The sequence below is a fragment of the Conger conger genome, chromosome 3, assembly GCF_963514075.1.
Source record: "Conger conger chromosome 3, fConCon1.1, whole genome shotgun sequence".
In the NCBI taxonomy this organism is placed as follows: domain Eukaryota; kingdom Metazoa; phylum Chordata; class Actinopteri; order Anguilliformes; family Congridae; genus Conger; species Conger conger.
Genome location: NC_083762.1, coordinates 38408899 through 38435066, shown reverse-complemented (window position 1 = coordinate 38435066; position 26168 = coordinate 38408899). Strand labels below are relative to the sequence as shown.

At 42.0% G+C, this 26168-nt stretch overlaps 2 protein-coding genes across 2 annotated transcripts in view; one reads left to right on the top strand and one right to left on the bottom strand.

The window, feature by feature from the left end:
* Positions 1–1257: 1257 nt before the first annotated feature.
* Positions 1258–6183, top strand: LOC133123928 (small ubiquitin-related modifier 3-like). The gene is made up of 4 exons (XM_061234656.1): positions 1258–1381; positions 2276–2404; positions 2814–2885; positions 5422–6183. The coding sequence occupies exons 1-4, from the start codon at positions 1361–1363 to the stop codon at positions 5488–5490; spliced, it is 291 nt and encodes a 96-aa protein (XP_061090640.1). The 5' UTR covers positions 1258–1360; the 3' UTR covers positions 5491–6183.
* Positions 6184–8037: 1854 nt separating this feature from the next.
* Positions 8038–26168, bottom strand: part of myo10l3 (myosin X, like 3) — a 76175-nt gene continuing 58044 nt past the window's right edge. Inside the window, exons 21-40 of the mRNA XM_061235017.1 lie at positions 25829–25943; positions 23753–23859; positions 22741–23045; positions 21158–21831; positions 20567–20690; positions 19969–20212; positions 19506–19601; positions 18992–19085; positions 18757–18812; positions 18439–18581; positions 17847–18041; positions 16797–16954; positions 16153–16276; positions 15416–15713; positions 14990–15197; positions 14592–14728; positions 14058–14181; positions 12114–12575; positions 11225–11416; positions 8038–10774 (exon numbers count right to left, since the gene is read on the bottom strand). Coding sequence (XP_061091001.1) covers positions 10670–10774; positions 11225–11416; positions 12114–12575; positions 14058–14181; positions 14592–14728; positions 14990–15197; positions 15416–15713; positions 16153–16276; positions 16797–16954; positions 17847–18041; positions 18439–18581; positions 18757–18812; positions 18992–19085; positions 19506–19601; positions 19969–20212; positions 20567–20690; positions 21158–21831; positions 22741–23045; positions 23753–23859; positions 25829–25943 — 3961 coding nt within the window. The 3' untranslated portion in view covers positions 8038–10669. The remainder of the gene's footprint in view (positions 10775–11224; positions 11417–12113; positions 12576–14057; positions 14182–14591; positions 14729–14989; positions 15198–15415; positions 15714–16152; positions 16277–16796; positions 16955–17846; positions 18042–18438; positions 18582–18756; positions 18813–18991; positions 19086–19505; positions 19602–19968; positions 20213–20566; positions 20691–21157; positions 21832–22740; positions 23046–23752; positions 23860–25828; positions 25944–26168) is intronic.

Sequence of the window (26168 nt, the reverse complement as noted above, 5' to 3'; positions counted from 1 at the left end):
AAACTGTTTAAATTTATTTAATCCCAATAAATTTACATTTAGGTTCACTGCATGGTAAATGTTTTTCTTTACCTTTCTTGTTTTGGAGGGCCAAACAGAAAAGTTTTTCAATAGCTTTTGTTTCTATAATTCTAATTGTTTCTGTAAAATATAATATGTTTTGGCTGAATTTGTATTGTCTTAAACCTTTTCTCTGCAATATGTAAAATTGTCTAGAATACAAACTTTTCTAGAGCTCTGATATAGAGGATATATTGCTGCATCCTGATTGAGTTTTTATTGGTATAGCACTTCAAAAATATTTATATTTTGATGTCAAAATTTAAAATGAATTACCAAATGGTCAGTTTATTGCTAAGGCATGTCCTTTTAGTCCGGAAAGCTAAAATTACATTTTGGTTAAAACTACGTTTTCATCTTGAAATACCTTGCCTGCAACTAGAATTAGCTGATTATTGTGGTATACTGATGGTCTTAAGGGCAAGTCATCAGAATTTTGTTAAGGATTCCTGAAAGAGCCTTATACGTGTTCTAATTCAGAGTTCAGTTCAGAGTTTAGCTGAGCGGGCTAACCATATCTCTTGTATGGTTTGGCCTACACTTCTTTAGTAATCTGTTGTAACATATAAATGTTGATTGTTGTAAGTTCTGTGCTGTTCTGTGTTTGCTGGTTTTGGGTTTACTGTTGCATGCAAGTGCTTCATGTAATTCCACATACCTTATTTCCAAGGCCTGTATGATTGAAGGCTGTTAGTAGAAGACACCACAAAAGCCTGCAGACAATGCAGCCCGCAGATGCTGAAATCTGAGGCCCTCGAGTGTATTAAATCACTTCTCAAATAATAAAACAGATTCTTTAGTGACATCATGACATTAGTGGGTCTATGTTACCTGGACAGATTCACTTAGAACCAACTCCGATTCCGGTTCATTTGTTTGTTTAAATTAGCAAGAAAATGTTGGCAAGCCTACATAAAATCTAATTTTAAGATGCCTCTTGTGTAAACGTGCAGGTGGAGTTGTAAAAACAAATTAATACAGGCCTACTGTATTGCGATAGTATTACTGATGACCTTCTAATACAATGTTCACTTTTATAATATTGATCAGACTGCTGTTTCTGGATCAAAGATAATACAAGGAAATAGATGTTCAATTCCTCAGTAGCTGTGCGCGTGCGCGTGCGCGTGCACGTCTACGCGCTCCCGAGACAAAAATACCACGTGTTAAAGTATGGGCCAATCAGTTTGTTGATAATAGACCACGCGCGCGCACGACCTCAGTGAAGAAGAAGAGGAGAGGTAGAAAAGAGCATACACTTTTTAGATTACCTTTATTTGGATCCAAATTCAAGAGCAGCATGGCTGACGACAAGCCAAAGGTACGGTATTATCGATAATGAGTGATTTGTTGAATATTTTCCCAATAGAATTAAGTTAGCGTTAGCTAACTACGAGAATACAGGCATGGTGTGTCGGGATCGTAGCTTCTCTATCTAGACATCTGCTGCAATTCCGCATTTTAATATATGAAATTAAGGTATTTCGAAGTACGAGAGTAATTATAAACGTTTCTGGTAGATGCATAATAAACGTGATGATTATTTATCCAAGATGCACGCAAAATTATGTGTTGAGGCTTTCAGTGAAACTGCGCCATTGTTTCTCTCCCGCGCAGTTCACCTCGGAATGGAATTCCGCGTCTCCTTTTGCGGATTTTTCTTTGTGTATATGTAGTGGAGTCCGCTAGCCACGTTACGTCTTTGGCGTAGAAAATGCCGCAAGAAGAGCGGCTCTAGTCTTGTAAGCGGAAAGATGCTCTGTATCCGAAGAAAATAAATGCTTGCTAGATAACCGCCATTTGAAAGGGGAACGGAAGCTCTCGTTACCAGTTGCTAGATAGCCAACACCACCTTAATCTTCGAATGTAATTTAAAGTTAACGTGAACGCAATATTCACTCTATAGCTAACGTTAGCTAGCCGCCTTCTACTGCTGCATAAAGCGAGGCCGAGGTAATTCCACTTATGCTAACATCCAGTTATGTAAGCTTGGTAACTTGCCGCCTCTTAATTTAAATTAGTCAAGTTAAGTACGATTGACTTTATGGGGTTGAAAGCCGAGATTGTTAGATAACGTTAGATGTAACTTCAGTTTATAGCTCAGCCTGCTTGAGCCGTTAATCTAAAGTCCGGTATCATTTGTCTGTTCATTTCAAACATTACAAAACTGTATGCAGGACTGTTGAGTTTGAACCGTGATGTGCTTGCATTACAGGAAGGTGTGAAGACTGAAAATGACCACATTAACCTGAAAGTGGCTGGCCAGGATGGATCGGTGGTCCAGTTCAAAATTAAACGACACACTCCCCTCAGCAAACTAATGAAGGCATACTGCGAAAGACAGGTAACCTTATGTCATTGCTTCGGAAATTGAAGCTGTAGTATATTTGAGGACCATTGCTTGCACTTGGAGAAACAAACCCATTGGTTGCGAGCTCCTCCCTCGCTGCCAATAAATGTCTCCCCAATACTGAACCAGACCCCATTCCCTCCATGTTCAATTGGCCATGCTAGACTTAAGTATGGTATTGTTTGTCCCACTCTGTAGTGGACGTTTCCAGAGTTCTATCCAGAGTCCCAGACCTATGCTCATGTTTTGAGTGTAAATGATTTCCAGTATGGTTTTAAGAGGCTATTGACCCTTGTACATCCATGAAGCAGTGGAATTTAGTCTAACAATCTCAATTCTGGTTAAATGTAAATTGTTGTACATTTTGTTTGAGGGACTTTAACATTTCTTAAATTTATTTCAGGGTTTGTCGATTAGGCAGATTAGATTTAGGTTTGATGGACAACCAATCAATGAGACGGACACACCTGCACAGGTTAGTAGCCCATATATTTGTAGGGTCTTAATGTTTTACGTGTACCTCTTGAATCTCAAAAGAAGCTAATGTTCTCAGTTTTGGTCTTGGTAATCCCCAGGAAGGTGGTTGTTTTTACAAACCCTCATACACTATTGCACTTGTTCTTTTCAGGTTTATCAGTATGTAGCTTAAAGGAAGTTTCATAAGAGGTCACTGCGTGTTTGTGCTTTTCTACATTCACATCCTCGGCCTATTGAGATCACCGGTGGAAACCGTGAACTCTGGGCCAGTGTTATTTGAGTATTTTAAATATATATATATATATTAGCGTTGACAATATTTCACTAATACTGAAATATTGAATGAAGCATAAATATTGTTTCACAGCAATCTTTAAATTAAAAACGAAATGACAATAAAGCTACCATATCATTTCCAGTCCCAACCTAATACTGTAAGGGGTTGATGCTTTACTCTTAAAAAAAGAATAACTACATCTTCACATTTTGCTGAAGTAAAATACATTTGGCACCATGATGATTGGCAGGTACTCATTAGTATTATTGTTTGTATGCACAGAATAAAGATATTGCATAGCCTACCAAAACATGGCAGGGTACAGCTCAACCCGAGTGTATGTGACTGAGCCAAATATTCATTCTTTTCGCGGCATGGCATCAGGGAACCAAACCATTAGATTCCAAGGCCGAAGGCAGAAGCTGCTAACACCCAACTTAACGAGTCCTTGGGCGTTTGCTTCCTTTATTGTACTGAAGAAAATTGCATTAACTCTCTTTTATGACCGGCTTTTCTCCGCGATCATGCTCCCTTTCAAAATGCACACACATCAACCAAAAACTCCACTCATTCGCCCAGGATAGCGGCCTCGCATGCACATACGGACCAATCGGAACACTTAAAACAGAAACAACCCCCTTATTCCCACTCTTGAAGCTGCATACCCTCGTTTACCAATAACGGCAATGGTCTAGAGAATCAAATCCATAATAGATTTTATGTGATGAGCCTTGCTTATGCAGTATGTACAAAATACAGAACGCTTTAACAAGATGGCAGATCAAACGGCTATGCCAAGTCATCTTACACTTCATGTCCATGCTCGCTAGGGGAAAAGCAAGCAATTCATACAACAGTGAAGATTGCCCACAAGTACTATACAGTGCTCCTCTTTATGAAAAGCTTTTTTCCGGTAGGCCACAGGTAGCTTGGCTAACAAGTAAAAGAGGAAATATTTTCTAGCTATTGAGTTTGCTGTTGCAAACCTTAGCTAGCTTGCTTAAGAAATTATTTCTCCGATAAAAAAAGAAAAAGATGAATGATATTGATTCCATGAAGCAGATTGCCGGATCCTTTTGTTTCCACAGTATTCCCAATTTAGCTAATGGAACTGGTACATACAAAACAATGTAGTGGCAATGTTAAAGCTACTAGACAGTGCCCTACCACCAAAACCTTTTCTAACATTCTGTGGTGATACAAGTAGCCCGCTGAGATGCAATGCTTCAGTGAAGGAAGTAAATATAGGGTATGGGAAAACTGGGAGTGATATTTAATATTGCTTCTACTTTAAAGGGAGAGTGGTTTTATCACTGATATAATGTTATATATATTTTTGTTAAACATTTTTTTATTTTTTATTATTTTTTAAGTGAGGGTCCTGTTCCTCTTCTGGAAGCGTATGGGTCATCCCATATAGTGTATGCCACATACTCCCCCTTAGCTGCATCAGGGTCTGGCTAAACCAGGCTTGCCTGGTCTTGTTTAAAAGAAAATAATAATTATACTTTTGTTTACTGAAAAAGTGGGAGGGTGAACATGGTGTTAAAGGAATCTGAATTGTTGCCGAACCATGTAGCATTTTATTTACAGCATACGTATGATCACATGATTTTGTCACAAAATATGGTAAATATTTCATTTAAATATTATCCTTCACTATAGGAAATCACAATATTCCTAGACCCTACTCTGGACCTAGCTATCAAGCAAAATTCATGGCTAATGTCAGCTCTTGATTACTGTATCCATCTGCCACGTCAAGAACTGAATTAATTTCATAGGTAGGGCCACAGGTGGGACCTAGCCTTAGTATAGACATCTTGATATTATGAGTGCTGGCTGTGGTCAGCAGCCCCACACAATCAATCATAATGGTCCATAACATCTTCCAGGGAGGTGGAGTTTTGGTCGGAAGGGTATTCCCTACCTCGTTGTGGAAGAGTGGACTCTGTCGCGTTGGCTGTGCAGATCGCTGTGGACTGACTCCGCATTCACCACGTGCTCTATCCGCACACAATGCTTCTGCTCCAGCAACATGCGTGTCGTCCTGTTCTGGGTTATTTTTGTCCGACTCTTACTTGCAACATTTTGGATCGCGACTACTTTGGCTCTGCTGAAAATCCCACACGGGCATCCCCGCTTTTAAGAACCCAAACATTTTCTGGAAAAATTGTAATTTGTCTAGCAGTGGTGCCCTCATTGTGACGTGTTTGTAATATTCTTTAGATTTGTAACCATGGGTTGTTGTTTTCAGCTGGAGATGGAGGATGAGGACACTATTGATGTATTTCAACAACAGACTGGGGGTTGTGGGAGCTGCTAAACGGTGGACTGCAGACCTGGAGAGCATCAACTCACATATTTTATTTGATCCCTTTCCTCCAAATGCTCTTTCAACTTTATTATTATTTTTTTTCCTGTTCGTTTTTGTTTCCCTGAACCCCCCACACCCTTTTCCAGTTCTTAATTGGGTTGGGCGGGGTTTGTTTTCAGCATATGTGAGAGGACAATTTTTTAAACTGAAGCCATGCCTTGCTTGGAGTGATTGTCATTGCGTCTGCTACAGTTACAGGGTCTCCGGTCACTATAATGCTACTTCTTTCCGAATGAAGTCATACTTGGAGGTCAGAACAAGAGGGGCTGAGGAGATTAGGCTGCTTTAGGTGCAATCGACACAAATGGGAGATGCTTGGTCCTTTCGTGAGATCCACCCCAGGCAGATTTGCTTTTTGAACGCCTTTAGTAAAGCATAGTGTATATTTTAGTGTTTCTGTTTTAGGTACATTTCCAGAAAGCTCAGTTGTCAGATTTTTCTCTTTGTAATCCGTACATTTGTTCAAAAGCTTACTGCTCTGAGTATTTGAGAGACTTTCGTTTCCAGGACTTGTTTATTGACAAAGCAATTATATTGGATTAAATGGGCTAGTTTATGGACCACATCTTACACGGACAGCATTCTGATCAATGTACATGTTATTTAAAAAAAAAAAAAAAAAAAAAAAAAAAAAAGCAAAGTGCAGGTTTATTTTAATGTCTCTGAAATATTGTTCTGTATGTGGGGGTGGGGGGAGGGGGGGATGGTCATGCTCATTATAAAAATCCCTTTGTAATAAACGTGTCATGCACCTCTCCCTCTCCCCCACCCCCCCTCCCGCCAACAGAAAAGGGAAGCTTTCCCTGACCTAGAATGAGGAGCCATTAATTTCTTCTAATCATGGTCCCGGAAATGACATGCTAAGAGTGTATCTCTTGTGTTTGTGATTTTGTTTAATGGGGGGAAGGGGGGGGGGGGGGGTAGTAAAGGGGTTGGTGGGGGTGGAGGGAAATAAGTTGACCCAGTCATGTTTCATGTTTATCTACAAATGTGGACATTTGTCGTCCTTTACTACTGTACAATAAATATAGTTTGGTACTCATTTTATTTGTCTGAGATGGTTCTTTTAAATGTCTGGCAACTTCCAGGATATTTCCCGTCATACTTTAGAGCAATGTTTCTGATATGTTCAGGTGCTGCTGATCCCTTTTGACAATCCAGTTTGATGAATACAGTCCCCTTAATGGTAAAAATATACACAAGTAAAGTTTCTGTGTAAAAATGTAGTAATTTCATTAGACTGAATCCATAATTATAGCTAAATGTAATGTTGGAAGGAGTAGGAAATGTAAATGTAATTCAAGTTTTCATGAAAAGAAATACTTTGGGGTAGTTCATCGAGGTAAAAATGTTATGGCCATAAATTAAAGGTGACATTGTTATACGGTGCTTTTCTGATCACATTTAGAATTGTGATATATACTCTAGTTCTAGGCAAATGGTGAGTCTAGCTTTGTCAAATGACCCCCCACCCCAAATGCACACAGACTCATGAAATGGGCAGTGGCTGTTTTTCTGAATTTATACAATACAGTTTATAGAACAATGCATCAAAAATGCTATTTATATACATAACAGATATCTTTACTTCATTTCCTTAAGTTCCTCAAAAAGCATTTGTGACCCATTCTTATAAATGCATCAAGTATCTTTTTCACCCTGGGGTGTTTCTTTGTATATAAATCTGAGATGTCAAGGGAATTTGGTGTCTGAAATCAAGAAAAGTTCCAGATGTCTTTTGGGGTCTACTGGTTTATTTACAACTGTGTGTTTGGATCCAGATGTTTATTTACAGTAGCGCGTGTCACCAACAGGAGGCATCTGGGTTTAAGGAAAGTTGCAATGCAAAAAAAAATGGTGCAGAATATTAATGCACCAATATTGAGCTGCCCCTTTGTAAAATCAGGCTGCAGGTGTGCTGTGAAGATATTCTTTTTTGTGCAGCTTTTTCACAAAGGAATGGAGTCAATCAGCTAGCATTCAATTAGAAAATATTTTAAAGCAATTAAGGGTTTCAAATAATCAGGTTTCATCCAATTGAAAATATTTCCGAATGTTAGCCGTCTCCAAAACCCTGTTCTCTTTCTCCAATTTACTTGTTCTGTGTGAGAACAACCCACCCAGAAGAAAAATCCTGTTTTATGCCAACAGTGGTTAAAGAAAACAGTAGGTAGTCCCACATTCATTGCCATCATGATTACACAAGATGGTTTTTAAACGGTTGTGATACGTTTGGTACTGCTAGTGCTGAAATCACTCTTCTGATAGACTGCTCTGTATGCTGATGCATGAATGATTTATGGCTTTCAGTTTAAACTCATACACGGCATATGAAGTACATTAAAAATAAGGGATAGGAGGCTGTGCTGTACAGGGAGAAAAACAAAATATTACATACAATAGTAGTTGTATCTGACAACATTTTTTGGTAAAATTACTATTTACAAAATGAAAAGCAACACCAATATTCCTTGGAACTCACGTAGGAACAGCCGATTAAATCCAATAATTTATTAAAACATTTTGTAAAGCCAGTTACAAAAAGCATCTTTTTTTTTTTTTTTTAAACAAGCACAACAACAATGATAAGTACATTCCAGCTCTGGTGTATCTGCCAGCAGTTTCCCAGAGACCTCTGTGTGACAGCAGTGAGAGACAGGACAGGCAGTGCTATATGTGAGGCCTAGGTGTGATGACAAATGTGCAACACTCTCCGAGACCACATCACCACAGGTGACATACAGTACCCAGGGTCGTTAGTAAAAGAGGTGACGGTCCAATTTATGGTGTCATATGGTGTTTATGAAGTCAAAAACTACGCCAGTTTGCCTTAACCCTATTTCAAAAATCCTCTGGCATCGCTGTGGTGTGTGGCCTCTCTGTCTATTCCAGGTGAATATTTAGCCTTTCTAGGCTCACAGTGTGCTTCCCCCCACCCCCAAGCATTATAATTATCATATATAATTATCATAAGAAATTGAATAAATACCCCATAATTCACTGACCCATTGGACAATTACTCTTCTTTAAAACACGTGTAAAACATCCTCCCAAAACAAAAGGACCCAGCTACATACACATGTTTACCTACAATAATCTTTTTCCGTTTCATCAAAAGCTTCAACACTCCGTCACATTTCATTACACAAACAAAGCGGTTGCATATCTATTAGCATATCTATCACACTGTACTGTTCAGTTACTCAAGACTTTTGTTGTACATTATCAGTTTTACACACATTTGGATTCACACTACTGTAGTTTTAGGAAAGGGGATAATATGAATGTAGTGGAAGAATATAATTATGTTATTCTATACTCTTCAAATTTGCTCAATGGCTTCTCCACCAGTGTATACAGCCAGTCACAAAGGAATGGAGTAAAAAGTCAACACTCAACACTAGACGTTCATGCCAGGATAAAGTTTTATGAGCCAATATTCAGTAATGGATCCACTACAATGCCAGGCAGAAGCAGCAAGTCTGTTTAAGGCATTAGATTCAGGGATGGAGATGGTTCTTACCAGTTTTGCATCTGGACTGATATTGCTCTCCAAACCTGAAAGACCTATACCTGAAAAAGCCAGTTTTTATTTACAGACTTATCATCCACATCCTTTCCTTCTTATTCTGTGGAGTTGATGGAAAACTTGGTTCCTGCTTCATCAAATAAAGACACAAAATGTGTGCACTGAATATAAAATGAAAATGCAATACAATGTAACTGGGTGTATACAATAAAAAAGGGTTGTTGAAATAAACTCTTGGAGGGTGTGTATGCTGGTCTTTGCTCCAAACTCCACTCTTAGCTAGTTCATTATTTGGTTGAGAAATTTCTTCAGTTTCTATTTGTTGAGTGTCTCATTATAATCCCTTGTATTCTGGGAACTCTACATCTTTCTGGTTCATTAACAGGAAGCTGTTAGCCAGGAGAACTAGTTGGATTAAAACTAACATACAGGCCTCTGTGAATTCTATTTTACACCCCTGGTGCAGAAAAAAAGGATTCAGATGCTGCTAACATTTGATAGAGTGTACACTCAGTGACCACTTTAATAGGTATTTATTAGACTTATTTTTGAGACGTATTGGTCTACTGTTGCTGTAGCCCATCCAGTTCAAGATTCAACGTATTATGTGTTCAGAGATGCTCATATTCATTCCACTGTTGTTACGTGTGGAGTTTCTGTGGCCTTCCTCTCTGCTTGAACAAGTCTGGCCATTCTTCTCAGACCTCTCTCAGACATTTTCAATTCTCTGCAGACTCTAGAGACTGTTTATCATGAAAATCCCAGGAGATCAGCAGTTTCTGGGATATCCAGATCACCCAGTGTGGCACCAACAATCATTGCATTGTCAAAGTCACTTCGATCACATTTCTTCCCCATTCCGATGTGTGGTCTGAACCACAGCTGAACCTCTTGACCATGCCTACATGCTTTTATGCATTGAGTTGCTTCCACATGATTGGCTGATTAGATAGTTGCATTAACGGGCTGATGTACAGGTCTACCTAATAAAGTGGTCAATGAGTATATATCATAATAGTCACAGATTGTGCAAAAAACATACAGAAATCTGTCAAAAGGCTCCAGTATTAGAGAGCTTGCCTGGAAAGGCTTAGTAAGACACCTGCATGGCAGCTTCAGTGCCATGGAGGGGTACATGACAACGTGGCACTGATTGTGAAAGTATAACTGAGACCTGAACTCAGCCTGGACCCCACGGATGAGAGACGCCCATGCCACTTTTACCACTGCTGTAAGGAGACAGCATCCAAGCCTGACTGGTAAGAGAGCGAGTTTGCATAACGTGGGGAAAACCAGGTAAAGCAAGCAGACGGATCTGTTATGGTTTTGGCAGTTAAAACAGGAGAGATCTAACTCATCGTATATTTGTGCTCCAATTGCTGAGATAGCCATTTGTTATTACAATAATGTGCTAGTTGTTTGCGTACGTACTGAGAGACGTAGCAAAATATTTCACACGTTTAAGACACTCTTTCCATCAATCCTTTTGATGTCAAAAGCTTCCCAACCAGGTGACTGACTGCTCTAGTACAGATTTCTTTCCTGTTGCCATGCACCTCCCCTTGCTGCAAGGAGACTGTGCTGATTGGGCCATATTGATCACCTGGTCCAGGCACTGCCACAGCTGGACACAGACATCACACTGCATCTCTTCTTCACAATCATGTTGATGTAGGCTTTCATGATCTTGGTGATCTCCCCAACCTGCAGGGGCAGAAGGCCAAATATTAACATGCTGTAATGAAATACAAAATGTGAGTATGAATAAAGCCTGTTGTGCCGTGTAAGCTACAGGTGATCATCTATCTTCATGATGGGGAAACTGAGCTTGCAACCTCAAGGTTGAAGGTTTGACTCAAGGTTGATGGTCTACTTCAGTGGTCCTCACTTCATACCCGCAGGGTATGCTGGTTTTTGTTTTCACCTTAATATCAACAGCCAATTCAAACCCAAGAAACCAGGTGAGGTGAGTCAATTGAGTAAATAACAAATTAAGTGCTGAGTAACAACAAAAGCCAGCACAACCACCAGGACCAGGAGTGAGGACCACTGGTCTACTGCCATAATGGAAAAGAGCATCTGCTGAAGGCCTGAAATGTAAATGCCAGATGTAAATGAGGCACGCTGTATTTTTATATTGAATCTGAGCCACACCTGTGGGGTTTCAAAGAACATCTCTCTCTCATCCACAGTGATCTTGTAGGTGCTGGCCTGGGGCGCCCCAAAAAAGACAATGTGCTCATACTGGAAGGTTTCCAGAGGTTTGGGCTCCCCTCTCTTGTACACAGACACATTTTCAGCACTCACACTCAGCCACAGATCATGAGGAAAGCCTCCCTCTCGACACTGCAAGGAAGAAAAAAATCAAACAGAGCCCGGTCAGATATGGGTGAACCCAGAACTGATGCAGTCTGGCCTTGTTTATCTCTGTTTGGCTAACAGCACCTAAGCCTACTCCTTTTGCATTCTGGCTTACTCCTATGCTGTGTTTTTCATAAGTTGTTCAAATTTGGTAGCTGGTATGCTGTGTCAGTATTCATGTTTCTATGGATGCATTTACTTGACTGATTTTACATATGAATCTATTCAACTTCAGCTGAAGTATTTCAACCCACCTCTTCTTCTGCCAGAACAAATGGTCATGTCCGAAGTCGAATAAAGGGCAGTGTAATTAGTGTCACTCCAAACATTCCACCTTCCTGCATGCTCACAATAATTGCTGTCACCAAAAAAACCACAATGTTCATCTTTGATGCTTTGCTCAGCTGTGACACGTTTGTAGTCATCTCAGAAACTTGGTCTACTAAATTGTAAATTGCCAACTTCCGAGAGGCCATTAATGCACCAACAGTGTGTGAATCACAAATCCAACTGCTGAACGCTAAGGCAGGGCAACTCAACTCCACGTCCTGATTTCACTAATTAGCTTATCTGAACCAAGCAGGTAAAATAATTTGTGAAATCAAGTGGTGTAGCGCATGGCAGGATTAAATGCCTGCAGACGCTGCGGCCTACAGGATGTGGAGTTGAATATAGGTCTTACCTCCACGTCAAAGAGGGTAGAGCCATAGCCGGGCCACTCCTTCATGATGGTCATGTACTTGAGCATGGCCTGGTGCTGGGGCAGGCCCTGCAGACGGGACCACTTCTCCAGGACGCTGGCGCGTGTGGCCGACGTCTCCTCCTTCACCCACATCTCCAGCATCTGCTCCTCCTCCACGCGCTGCTTCTTCTGCGCGCCCGTCTTGAAGCTGCGCCGCAGGGTCCCGTCCAGGAAGCTGGGCCGCCTCTTCTCCTGGACCGCAAGGCCCGCCACCCCTCCGACCCCACCCGCTTTGGTGGACTGCAGGATGCGGGTACGCAGACGCCCCACAGGGTAGATGTTGTCCAGGCTCCAGGTGGCACGGCCCACGTCCCCGTGCAGGTATTGGAGACGCAGGGCAGCCAGGTGTTGGAGCGTCTCTTCCAGAGCAGGGAAATGGCCACTGATCAGACTCTCGTGGGCCTGGAGGAGAACAACCACCAGGGTCAGCAGGTACAGACCAGACCTTGGTCAAATATGTGATTGTTTTGGATTCAAATGGTTTTCTACGCTTTACTGGGCTTTTCTGGTAAACCTATGAAATACTCTAAAACATTGCAAATCCTGCCTTCTGGTCCTCTTGGTTGGTTCAGTTGCACCAGGCAAGATCAACCCAGCATAGAAAAGCATTTTAATCGAAACCAACTACATATTGGACCCAGGTCTGGTCAGCAGGTTCAGACATAGAAGGCCAAGCATGTCATATATTTGAAATATTACAAATTCTGCTGATATACAGGACTGTGCAGAAGTCTTAGGAACCCTAGACTTTATTATATTATGTTTTTTTTGTGTGTGTGTGTGTTAGTATAAAAGAACACATTTGAGATTTCCAAATATTAATTTTCCAAAATATTTAATTTTACAGAGACATTTTTGTTTTTAATTAAAAGAAGTAACATATTACTGTAAGCAGTTGACTACTTTTTACATAAAAACTTGATCAAGGCTGTCTGAGATCAGAAGCAAGGAGCGTGCAGAAGAACTGTGGCAAGTTCTCCAACATGCTTGGAACAACCTCCCTGCTGATTGTCTTATAGAACTGCAGGACAGCATTGGCTATCTCAGAGAAGTGATGCAGTTTTAACGCCGAAGGCTGGTCACTAAAAATATTGATTTGATTCAGTTTTGAACTATTCTGCCACATTCAATATAAAATGTATAGTACATTTATTTAGGACCTTTCATTGAATTATTTTTGAAAGAATCTTATCTGTACAGAATGTTATACAGGTGCCTTAGACTTTTGCACAGTACTGTATACAACATGAGCCCTCATATCTGATATACTGGATTGTCCAACATTTTGATGTTAATGCATTACCCCAACTACAGGTATAACAATAAATGTAAATACCTGAGCAATGACAATGACACATGCTGTTTAAGCATAATGACTACTTACTAAATTGCTTACAAATTACAGGCTACTTTAAGTTTCCCACAGCCTACATTTTTCCATGGACTAAGTAAAAAGCAATATGTGCCCCTATTTCTTTGTTTTAAAAAGTAGCAAATGGAAATGCTGCAATATATATTAACATAACCATTCACAGATCATAAAAAAAACTGGATCTGCGAATAAGTACTTCCACAAAGGATTTTTTCTCTATCTGGCAGAGTGCCAAACATTGAAGAGTAAGCTAAACAGTGCAATTTTAACTCCAGAAATACTCTATAGTCAATAAACAAGATAAGCAAGATATTTACTGTACTTAAAATATCTTGTAACAACAGGGGACTGCACTGACACACACTACCACCCTTTAAGAGTGTATTAAGATGTTTCTGTCATCTGTAAAAAATGTTTGTTAAACGTTCTGAAGGTGTCAGTCCCACAGATGGTAAATGGAATCAGTTTTGTATTTCATTCATTTTGAACTGTCAGTGAGTTCATGGACTGACCTGTTCAAACATGAAGGCAAACTCCACCCCTTCTTTTGGCACACTCTCCACATCCAGGAAACAGTACAATTTGAAATAGAGCCTCCACTGGCCTTCCTCCTCCTCTTCATCACTCCCTGCCAGCCTAGTTATTTACAATGATGTTTCAGCAGCATTACATACAAAATCATATGCCTCAGTCATGCACATATAGACATTATTAATTGTGGCTAAGGTAGATGACTGGGACCCGGAAGGTTGGTGGTGTCTGCACACCTGTTGGAGGGTTAACCCTGCATTGCTCCAGGGGGGATTGTCCCCTGCTTAGTCTAATCAACTGTGACTTCGTATAAATAATTATCCAAAGTTAAATAACACATTACTATTAAATTATTAATTGCACAAAATGAATATTAAAGGGAGTATTTCCATTGGGAAGTGATATCTCACATTTGTAATAGCGGGTAAGTCTATGAAAATGTGGGGGAGTCTTCACTGATTAGTGTGACGGGAGACAAGGGGTCTGTGTTGTCTGGGCATGAGCAGTGTTGGTACCTCTCAAACTTGGCCAGCACGTCGGCCACGATTATTCGGCTCTCTACAGCGTGGTCACTTGTGGCATTGTGCTCAAAGAGGGCAAACAAGTTCCTACTCTCCTCCATGGCCAGACCTCGAATCAGCTTCTCCACCACCTAGAGACAGAAGACCATCCGGCTAACATCACTGTGGCATGGTTCATCACTAAGGCCATCAGTTTGTAACCAGATTAATGGCCCTCTTCATGATGCATCTTTCTGTCTCTTTTAATGCAATAGAGCAACATCAGACATGCCAATCTATTAAGCAAAAATAAATATATCAGAATTAATGTGAGCCATGGCTGTGTGGATGCCTTTACTTGGAGAAACTTAAGCAAACTAGAAGCAAACTAAGGCGATTGAGACTACACACACCTCTCCAGCAGTGGTGTGGGAGTTTATGGAGATCTTGCACGAGCCTCCTCCATGACAGTACACTGTAGTGGTCATCTCCTGTCTGGTCAGCAGGGCGGCGATCTCTTCCTGAGATGGCACATACTCCCTGGTTTTGGTCTTCTTCAGTGACTCGCCGATGAAGTGGGCGTACTTCTCAATCTCAGTCCCCGGAAACTGTTCCCTGATCCTGCCAGGTAATGCATACAGTACACAGACACTGAGCTAAGCTATAGACAAGGAAGGAGGATGCGCACTGTAGCAGTGCCTACTTTATATTCATTTATTTTCATGTGGCATCTCCACTTTTTGCTACCAAACAATGAAGACCCTGGAAGCATAGACGCTCAGTGTGTAGATCAGCACAGTGCCACACACCACTGACAGGTGCATGATGGGAGTCTGTACCTCTTGAGGTGGAACTTGAGGTAGCGCAGGATGGCCCGCATGGGCAGGAAGGTGCAGCTCATGCAGGTGAGCAGGTGCCAGTGGGCACAGTTGGCTGGGCTGTTGGGCTGGGGCACGTGATTGGTCTGTTTGATCAGCTGGCAGTACACTTCATCACGCAGGGGCCGCAAGTCCTGGCACGTCTGTAGGACACCCTGGATGATTGGCACCGGGTCTGACACGGTCTCCATCTCTTGCAGAGAGTTGAAAATCTTCACCGCCTCATCCTGCAGGCTGGCATAGCCCTTCTCCTTTTGAACTGGACCACAGAAAAAGAGATGCAGTTTAGAGGTTAGAGAAATATGTGGTCTGGTGGGGATATATCTATGTGCATTAAGTTACATCATATTATATACAGTATATGAAGACATATATTTTAAAAGTCAGTAAAGAGTGTAACTGAAACAAACTTCAATTCTTCGGCTCTTATAAATTCACAAGTACAATCCTACCATGTGCATATGACCAGATTAGTGCAGAGTTTGGAATTACAAAATTAGACTCATGCACGGCAACAGGGAATTCCCCAGCAAAACTTGTAGGATATCACAGGCAAGTAAGGATCTATGCCAAATGCCTAATCCCTCAATTATTAAAAACTTGGCAGGGCTTAAGTTAAAAAAACTATTGAAAAAATATTACTAGTCTAACTAGTGTTACTTGTATCATAATCTACAGAGGTGGTTCGGGAGACTCACGGTTTGTTTTTACTTCCCCGTATGGTAGGGGCAGCAGGGGGGAGTGCAGGGGGTGCTGGGTGTATCTCAGGATGGGATTCCTGCGGTACATCTGCTCCACTGCCTCGGTGTTCAGACCTGTCTCCTGAACAGGGCGGCAGGACCAACACAGGGGTTAATTAAACCCTTCCACAAGCATGCTTTACACACCATAGAGCAGGCTTCCCAAACGTTTGACATTTAAAGACACCCTAAATGACAACTTGACCAAGGACCTCTACCTCAAAGAACATTTGTTTGATACCTTTATCTAAGACCCAATACGGCAGGGCATTATGTTTTCATCACTAATTAATTGATACCATGAATGCATGTAGCATTTTGGAACAATATAAATATTTCAGAATCATCTACAAGCTGATAGGTTTGTTTTTGTGAATGACTTCATTCTTATGTTCTAATTATGTATGAAAGATGTAAATGTAAAAAAATATATGTAATCCAAAAAATATGTTTTTACATTTTGCTGAGAAACTCACTTTGGAAAGCCTAGATTATAAGTAAAACAACACTAAGGGTGCACAGAGGTATGAAAGTGCCACACAAGTGTCTATCCACAGCGACTGTGCCATGTGCTGCAGTGCAGTATTGCATGGGGCCAGTACCTTGATGTCTCGGATCAGTTGCTGGGTGGGAGTCTCGATTGCGACCTTGTTGTCGATGACACCCTGTATGGCAGATCCCCACCTCATGGCTTCATTCAGCATTTTGGTGTAGAGGCGATAGGAGTGCTTCCGCCCATGAATAATGATGTTCCAGTAGCCTAGTTTGAAGGTGGGGGGTAAGGGAGCAATTTCAAATTACTTGATTTAAAAATTACTTGCCCTCGGGGGCAATTTCCACCTATTTTGTACTAGTCCTATAAAAGTGTCAATATCTAAAAAAATATTTACTGGACATACATGCTTGTCCCATTCAGGAATTTGAGACAGAACAAATTTATGTCAGAGCATGTGCATACAGTGTACCCAAAATATACACTAAAATACCATCTGCTTATTCATTCTGCTATGCCAATATAGCGATATTACTAAACTGTCCATCACCTGAATATGACACATTATACCTTGTGGAAAGGGCAGAAACCCCCATATAAGAAGCTTACCATGTTTTACATTAGTTTGGTACTGACATTTTTAATGGGGCAGCACACTGGTACATTTACGCAACACCAAGAAGCAGTTCAAGAAGACATTCCCTTCGGTATAGTCCCAACAAAAATATAGTTTTTCCAAAATGCCAAAACAGATTATGAAATAAACTTCACAGTTAGTCAGAAAACAGTCGTAGTGTGGCCAGGGGGAGGCTGGAGTTTTATGGCCCTGCTTTGCAAATGAGAGGCTGATAAGTATCTAAACTGCTGTTCTCACTAGTGGAGAGTCCTTTTAACAATCTAGCATCGCCATGTTGCAGTTTTATTACGTCACAGTTTTTTGTATGATATAAATATGAAGGCAACAATAATGAGATGTCGACAACTCAACCACAAGGGGGCAAAGTGGATAGGGTTAAAAGCAAAGGGTGATCACAACAAATATCCATTTGATGTAGCTTTTATTTCACAGAGCACTGTGTATGAATATTTCTTATTTATGATTACAATGACAATGGTGTTGATGGTGTTATTGCTGCATCATCATTGAGCAGGGACTCACCTGTCTCCTTGAAGACCTTCTCATCAGGCTGCATCACAGAGCAGAGGCTGTTGAGCACCAGGGTGCCCAGCTTGGAGGCACTGCGTTCAGAGGACTTGTAGTAGTCCAGGGAGTTGTTGGTCAGGACGAACCAGCGCTTCTTCAGCTTCATAGAGGTGCTCTTCCCTCCAGATTTCACTTCCTTGTGCAGCCAGCCTGAGGAGAAAGAATTTCACACACCCAAGGGTGAGAACAAAGGCAAACAGAATATACAGAATACTGGGGAAAAAAGTTCACCAAAGAAACTAGACATGTCATAAAATATAATCACCCTTGCTCAGAGTTCTGAATTTCAATGAATCAATGAACCATTCTGATACATACCATTCACAAAAACTTGACCTGAGTTAAGATGAATGTTCATTTCATATTCAAATATTTTACTTGGAGATTTGATACAACTAATAGCAAATGTCCTCCAAGCTAAATGATTTGGATAAGGGCAACTTGGTGTTTGCCCAAGCTGTGTTTTTGCATAATATGTGTTTATAACCATTTATATTCAAAGTCTTGATGACCTCCCATAGATCAATCCACTATAACATACCCGTACCTCTGACAAGGAACTCCTGGCCCTCAATCTTATTGTCTCCCTTTGGCTTCTGCAGCAGGCTGATCCAATGGTGCATCTCCTCTGGAAGATCCGTATTACAGTGGATCACTCGATTGGCTGTGATGATCACAAAGGAGTTGGGCCTGCAAGTACATGTCACATGATCGCCAGTGCAATCAATTACTTGCCATAGGAATACTATCATCTTGCATATGCCATCTTGCCTGCTCTGTAAGTCACTGTAAGTAATCAGATTCAAATGATAATAATGAAAATCATCTGTAATTTTACACGGTGCCTCCAGGGAGCAAACCTTACCTATCCGGATTGTCTGAGGCACAGACCGAATCAATCAGCCCAACATCCAGTGTTCCCTAAGAGACGACAAATAATGTGTAAAGTTCATAGTGCTGAGGCTGACAACTACATGCAGTGATAGATTGATTTGTGCTGGCCACTGTTTCACAGATGCAGTGATACTGACCACAGCATCCTTAGTAACGGATATTGTGATACTGACCACAGCAGTAGTAACAGAAGCCCTGATACTGACCACAGCATTCTTTGGGTTGGCCTGCTCATGATGCATCTCCTGCAGCTGATCTGGGGTGGCACTCTGGACCCGACTCAGAACATTAAACCAGCCACTGCAAACATGCAACAGGGAGAGAGTGTTGTAGTGCGGGGACAGAGTGGGGGATGGAGAGAGCCTCACATTGACAGAGCAGTGCTCGCGCTCCCCAATGGAATATTGTGTGCTTGGAATGAAGGATATTTCAAAATCTGTGTTTCATGCCAATTCACTTGTGTTATGATAAAAAATAGGTAAGCTATTTGTGCCATAATAGCCCACATTAATAACAAATAAATGTAAAGCATGCCCTTGTATAGGCAGAAAATAATCAGTAATACAAATGCAACTTTAAAAGGCCAACAATGGCAAACAAGAATAACCTGTTATGGTACAAGACAGCACAGTTAGCGATGATGTTATAGCAACATTGCCACAGCAGGATGGATGGGAAGCCCGTAGCATACAGCGGTATCCCAGAGAATCAGTGGCACACCTGGCATCCTCCGGGGAGTCTGCAGCCACGTGGAAAGTCCTCTCCTCTGTCACAATGTTTAACGCATTCTCCTTCTCATGATTGTCCACAATTTCCCTGTGAACAAACCCAGAGAGTCAGCAGAATTCATCAAACACAGAAAGCTCCTGATGACACACAATGAGCACTTTGCAGGTGTACCATTACCCATTACCTCTTTTATACTTTTTCCCCCTTGAATGCCCCTTGTGGTCAGTCAGGGTACAGTTGTTTTCCTCATTTTAATTGTAGATGTGCAGCACCAGTATCTCAATAGAACTAGCCAATGAGGTTGCCTAGCTGCACCTTGCAGTAAACAACCTGCTACTTGTTGTTGTCCTTTATATTGTTATTGTTTAATAAATGTACTTTAGAACAGTTTTGTAATAAGTATTTCATGTTGCATTCTGCTGGAGGCTGGTGTACAGAGAAAGCGGGAACTTACTTGACTGTTCGTACGTCGATGGTGCCTTTTAGCTTTTCCTCAGTGTCGTTCTCAAAGTACATAAGCTTAGCTTCACGCAGCACAAACCAGCGCATTTTCCAGTTCCGCCGAGACAGCGTGGACAGACCCCCGCCCTTTTTGTACAGCCAGCCTGACTTCAGCGACTCCTGTTTGGCGCGGAACCACATGAACGTCTCGTCTTTCAGCACACACCAGCGCCGCCGCCATGGGTTCATCAGCCCACCTGAAAGAGACATAGCAATGAGTCAGTTTGCAAACAACCCATGCATTTGGTCAGCTCATCATCAGACCTAAAGTATACTGAATGTGATTGGTTAGTTAGTGATTGGTTATTCATTTTTGACTCATGAAAGAAAAATGCTGCCCAAGCATTTGGTTATTAAAAACTGCATGGGAGGAAAAGTAAAGTCCAACTTTTTAACAGAATTCGGAAAGAAATTCACATTTAAACTTAGATGACTGTGTGAGCACTGTACAGTCTATTCCAGACTCAGCTGAAAAAAATAATTGTCCTCTGTTTACTCTGCAGAGAAGCTGTTCTGATTTAGATACAAATACCACAACTCTAGAAGCTCACCCTTCATGTAGAGGTAGCTGTGAAAGTATGGGGGTCCATTCCCATTTAAGAGGTTCACTCTCTCGCCGGAGGCTTCCTCGTCCGTGTCTGCATTTCCTTCATTGTCATCGTCACTGTCAATAAACTGTAAAAAACAAACCTTTCAATGAACTCATGTTTGTTTTGCTTTTCCCCAGACTCTGAGCAAGCTTGTTTTGTCTAATCGTTTCAGTGTTTTCTAACTTAAAGTTCAGTTAAAGTTCAGTTCAAGGTGCACCTAATTGTTTCACATTGTTTTTTTAACTGACAAATCTGCTATTGACCAGAATAGAAGTCACTGCCACTAGAATTGTTAGCATGTCCCCAATCAGTTGAACGATGACTCCCACTTTAAGAATTAGATTGGTACCTAAGACTCAGTATGAGGCAATGATCTGAAATCTGAGTCTCATTTAGAATTTAGAATTCTTTATTGGAATGAAATACAGCTGCCAATATTGTCAAAGCAGATGCAAATCAATTAAATCTAAATCCAGTACAGTAAATAATAAGACTACACTCTCTCTCTCTCTCTCTCTCTCTCTCTCTCTCTCTGTGGAAGTGGTCACTCACAGAGTCGGAGCTGCCGCGATGTGAGTCCAGGCTGCTGTAGGTGCAGGTGGACTTGCGCAGCACCTCCTCATCAGTCATTTGACCTTCGATGGTGCTGCCAGCGTCCCCGGAGCTGCCTTGGGCTTCCTCCAGCTCGTCCTGGTCGTAGTCTGACTCCACGTCCGGCGGGACGGTGTAAATGGGCTCCGAGTCCGGCAGGCTTTCGCGTTTGGCCTGATCGTCGTTCCCTTTGCTGGTGCCCGGCAGAGGCGGGGGTGGGGGCGGGGGCGGATGAGGTACAGTGCCTTCTGCGAAGGCAGGCGGGGGAGGGGGCAGGTTGGTGAGGATATCATGGTCCAGGGAGCCCTCCGCAGGCGGTGGGAAGTCCGGGAGGGGGATGCACTCGTCCTCCGCATGGAAGCCTTCATCCACCTCTTCCTCAGGGACGCGGGCGGTGGCGGAGGGGTTGTGAGCGGCCTCCTCTCCGGACCGGCCTGGAGGGCCTGCAGACGCTCGAGTGGTCTTCTTCTCCTGTCTGAGGGTCTCGGCATCACGCCTCTGCTGCAGCTCATTGCGGGAGCTCTCGCACAGCTGGGACACGCCCTGCTCACGCTGCTTCTGCAGCCGCTCGATCTCCCGCTCCAGCCGCAGGATCTCCTCCATCTGACGGCTCTCCTCCACAGAGGAGCGGGAGCCTCTGTTTGGGAGAGCCCCGCCCTGGAGAGGAGCAAGTGGGGTATACAGACGGGGGCAGGGATTCAAAATCAAGACACTAATGCCACTCTGAAATTAAACACAGTTTTGTGAATCTCAAGCTATGTTTTAGGCCCTTAGCCATTTTTATCATCTGTTGTATCTTTTTTCTCAAATTGGAGTGCCAAATGTTTTGGTAATAATAATAATAATAATAATAATAATAATAATAATAATAATAATAATAATAATAATAATAATAATGCCTTGCATTTATGAAACACTTTTCTCTCCAGCCTGATGAGGGGGAAACTCGCCTCAACCATCATGTGTAGCACCCACCTGGGTGATGCAATGGCAGCCATTTTGCGACAGAATGCTCACCACACATCAGCAGAGGTGGAGAGGGAGGTAACATTTTATTTAGCCAATTAAATCAGGGGATGATTAATTGAGAGGCAAATCAGGAGAGCACAGACTAGGGCTCCCTTCAGACAGCCTGCTGGCAGCTGTTGCTTCCTTTTCTTTCTAACCTGCCAGCTGCAGTGATTCGATTCAGCGCTGCGCTATTTTCACAGCTGGTGCACACAGACTGCAGGTGCCCAACAACCACAAAACTCACTCTTGTGCAATGGGGCAGGGAATGCCAGTATACAGGCTGGAACCCTTCATCTCTGGGTGAGGCGAAGGCCAACAATGCTGCTCTTTTGCAATATAATTTAGCCCTTTGACTTCAGATTGTGAGGATTATGGGGAAACAGTGAATTACCTGGGAAGCCATCTGATCCATTCCCATATTATTCCTAAGAATCAAGAAACAAATGTGCTTTTAGAATTCAGTCAGAAATGGATGCAGAATGTGGACAAACATCTGAAAGATGTGTACCTGCTGTCTCCCGTCCCCCCAGCACCCATTTCCTGTCTGGCCTTCAGCTCTTCCTGTTTTCTCCGCAGCACCGCTGCCTCTTCCTCCTTCTTCTTAATCTCCTCCAGCCTTTTCCTCTCCTCCTCCTCCTCCCTCCTCTTTCTCTCCTCTTCCTCTCTCCTCTTCTTCTCTTGCAGCTGGTAGAATAAGGCTCGAGCCAGCTGTCCACGTCGGTGCTTCTGGAAGACCAGCGTGGCAGAGCGCAGCCGCAGGAAATCGCGTCTCCGGAAGTGAGCCCGGTAGTTCTTCTGGATAGTGACGATGCTGGCCAGGACCTTCCTATAGTGCTTCCTACAAGGAATGTATAGACCCAGATCATACAAGGTGAAGCAGAGTCTGTTCACTGGGGAGCAACTCTACTTCCCCTACATGGCTAGAACACAACAGAAAACAAACACTCACTGAGAACTTTATGAGGTAGACCTGTACACGAGCTTGTTAGTGCAAATAAATAATCAGCTAATCATGTGGCAGCAACTATGTTGTATACAGAAGAGGATCTCTGAACACACAATGTGTCACACCTCTTAAGTGGATAGGCTATGGCAGCAGAAGACCAATAAGTCAAAAGAATTATATTAAACACCTTAAACGTGTTCAATACCTAATAGAGTGTATACAAATTCCCAGTATTCTGTTATAAATGCAATTACCATCTCTATATTTTGAAATGATAAAAACTGCAAATGATGTTAAACCCTTTGCCACCACAAAAAATGAGCTATTATAGGACATTACAAACAGGGGCCCTGTTTCTGGGGCCATGTATTTTAGTTCTGTTAGAAACTGTGATGTTACCTGCGTGTCATCTTGTCGTACATTACATCTCTAGCAGCCTTACTGAAAATTCTTAAACACCCCAGACCTCCCGAGACTTTCTCTTTTGTAATTGAGACATTGTGAAACAAAGTAAAACAGAAGTTACACACAAACACACACATACACGCACACACATGCATACACACACATGCATGCACAACACAGACACAATCACACACCTGGCTGTATATCTCAGTATGTAGGCTCGTATCACTAAGCCCGCCGCACGCCGCACTTCCTCCCTGGCCTTCTCCAGCCTCTGCTCCAGGGACTCCTTCAGGAACACCTGCTCGGCCATACAACATACTCATACTGTTAACATACTGGAGGAGGATAGAGGAGACAAAGTATGGTCAGGTAGAGGAGACATGGTACGGCCAGGCCTGAGGAGAGGAAGACTGGCGTCAGCTGCTGAGTGGGGCCATTCCAAACAGATTAAAAGCTATTCCTCAACACTGCTAATGGACGGGCCTGCTGCTGTCTGTCATTGTAGCTGACTAGACAGCTCTGCTAGCTACTGCAGTAAAACTGTAATGTTGGTATTGGCAATCAATGAATGAAATCAATGAAATGCCAACATTAAAAACAGGTAAAGCCCACATTAAAGTGAAGTAACTAAGCACTAATCAAATTAAGGAAATGCAACGAGTGATGCATCCCTCTCACATCTGAGGATTTCCAGGCACATCCCTTGTAATTGCTGGTTCTGTCTACCCCTCGAGATTAATTTCCAGCTAATATTTCACTTCATTTATCTTCTTCTTGGGAAACAGGATGCATATTACTTCCTTGAATTCTTCCAGGAATCCATTCTTAATTTTAACTTTAAAATTTAATGGAAATGTAAAAAAACATCAGATCAATGTATTCCAATGAGACTTTCAAGGTTATCTGAGGTGACGCTTCACCTTCAATTGCTCTGACTGGTCGAGTAACATCATCATTGATTGGTCACTTGTAATGTTTCTGTATTTGTTCGGTATGTTTTCATGTTTATTCTTGTTTATTATTCATTTTTCATAGTTACCTGGTTTATGTTTTCCATTACAGTTCTCTATTGTCCTCCCCTGTTATGTCTGCGTCTGAATGTTTACCAGTCTAGTCACTCCCCTGTCTGCATGTCCCACTATTTGGGTGGTTACGGTAGTTTTCGGGTTTTCAACATTTCTTCTAAAACTCGCGATTCTTACTTCCTGCTTTTTCTTGGTAGTTAAATGTTGTAAAGCACGATTCTTACTAACTACTACTAATCTAGGTTTTGTACAGTACTAATCCGATTAATACACTTACTGTCTGCCTAACTAACTAACTAACTAATAATCACTTTTATTGGATAGTTTAGAAATATTCACGTAACTAACTCACTAACGCAATCTCTTAGTATTTCTGCACTGTTTTGTAACTCCGCCTCCCTATGCTATCCCTGATTACTCGTTTGGTTTCAGCGAAGTGTTCGCACCTGTCTCTAACTATCAATACGTCTTCAAACTATGCAAATGTCTACTCCCTAATCCTGAGCCGTATGTTTTACATGTTTTGTTTCGTGCATCCAGTCCGCGTTTTCGTCTCCCTCCCGTTATTATGTTATTACCCTATTATGTTTCCCCACCTGTTGTCTATTTGTTTAGCCCACCTTTTTCTCTGCCCTGCCTAGATTGTCACCTTCCCTCTTGTATTTAAACCCCATTCTCAGTATGCTTCTTTGTCAGAACATTGATCATAGTAAGTGCCGATTTTGTGTAAGCCTTATTATTGAGATTCTTGATAGACACCCCTTTGCCTTGACTTCCGTACCTGCCTTGCCCTCTTGTTTTGTTTGCACTTCTGATTTTCTGGTTTTTCGACGTTTTCGCTTTGTGTTTTTGACTACGAGTTTGTTTTTGCCCTTCTGTACCGTCGCCCTGTGATTGTCTGGATTTTGATTTTGCTTGTTTTTCGACCATTCTTTTGCTTTTCGTTTTTGGCTGTGTACTGGATCTCTTGGCTTTTGATTACTGAACATTAAAACTACGATTTTGGATTATCCTGTGGTCTGCGTCTGGGTTCTCTGCGCCGTACATAACATCACTTGTCTCTAACTCACATTATAATACAAACAAACTAATTCCAAGATTTATACAGCAGCTTGATTCAACACTATAAGGAACATAACCTTGTGTCTGACAGCAGGTCTAGTCTCTGTGCCTATGACAATATGACTGTGGCCAGGTAGAGGTGCAGTGGGCAGGATGAATGCTTTTGTAGAATGCTCGTACCTTAGTCCTCCCGAGCTGCCACTCAGCCTTGGCCTTGTCATACTGTGTCAGAAGGTCTGTGCATTTGCGCTTCTCCTCACTGGTGGTGCTTTTGTCCTTGAAGATAATCTTGTACCTGGAGCAGGGAGGACAGGCTCTGTGTCATCACTCTTTGCACCTGGCCAAGCCAGGTTCTAATGGCTTCAGGTATAACTTAACAAAAAAGTTTATGTCCCAATTATCTTTAGTAGGTTCTCAAATTGGAATGCCCAGTCTCATTTGTAAGCCAAGACCACCAGCACTTCAGAAGGATTTTCAACCATCTAATGTCAGTTCAGCAAATAAGTCCTCTGCACTAGGA

Bases quoted from the DNA above. Each gene is read 5' to 3' on its own strand.
- LOC133123928 (XM_061234656.1), top strand. From the start codon at position 1,361: ATGGCTGACGACAAGCCAAAG. The intron at 1,382-2,275 runs GTACGGTATTAT...CTTGCATTACAG, and splicing joins TGGCTGACGACAAGCCAAAG to GAAGGTGTGAAGACTGAAAA. The intron at 2,405-2,813 runs GTAACCTTATGT...AATTTATTTCAG, and splicing joins AGGCATACTGCGAAAGACAG to GGTTTGTCGATTAGGCAGAT.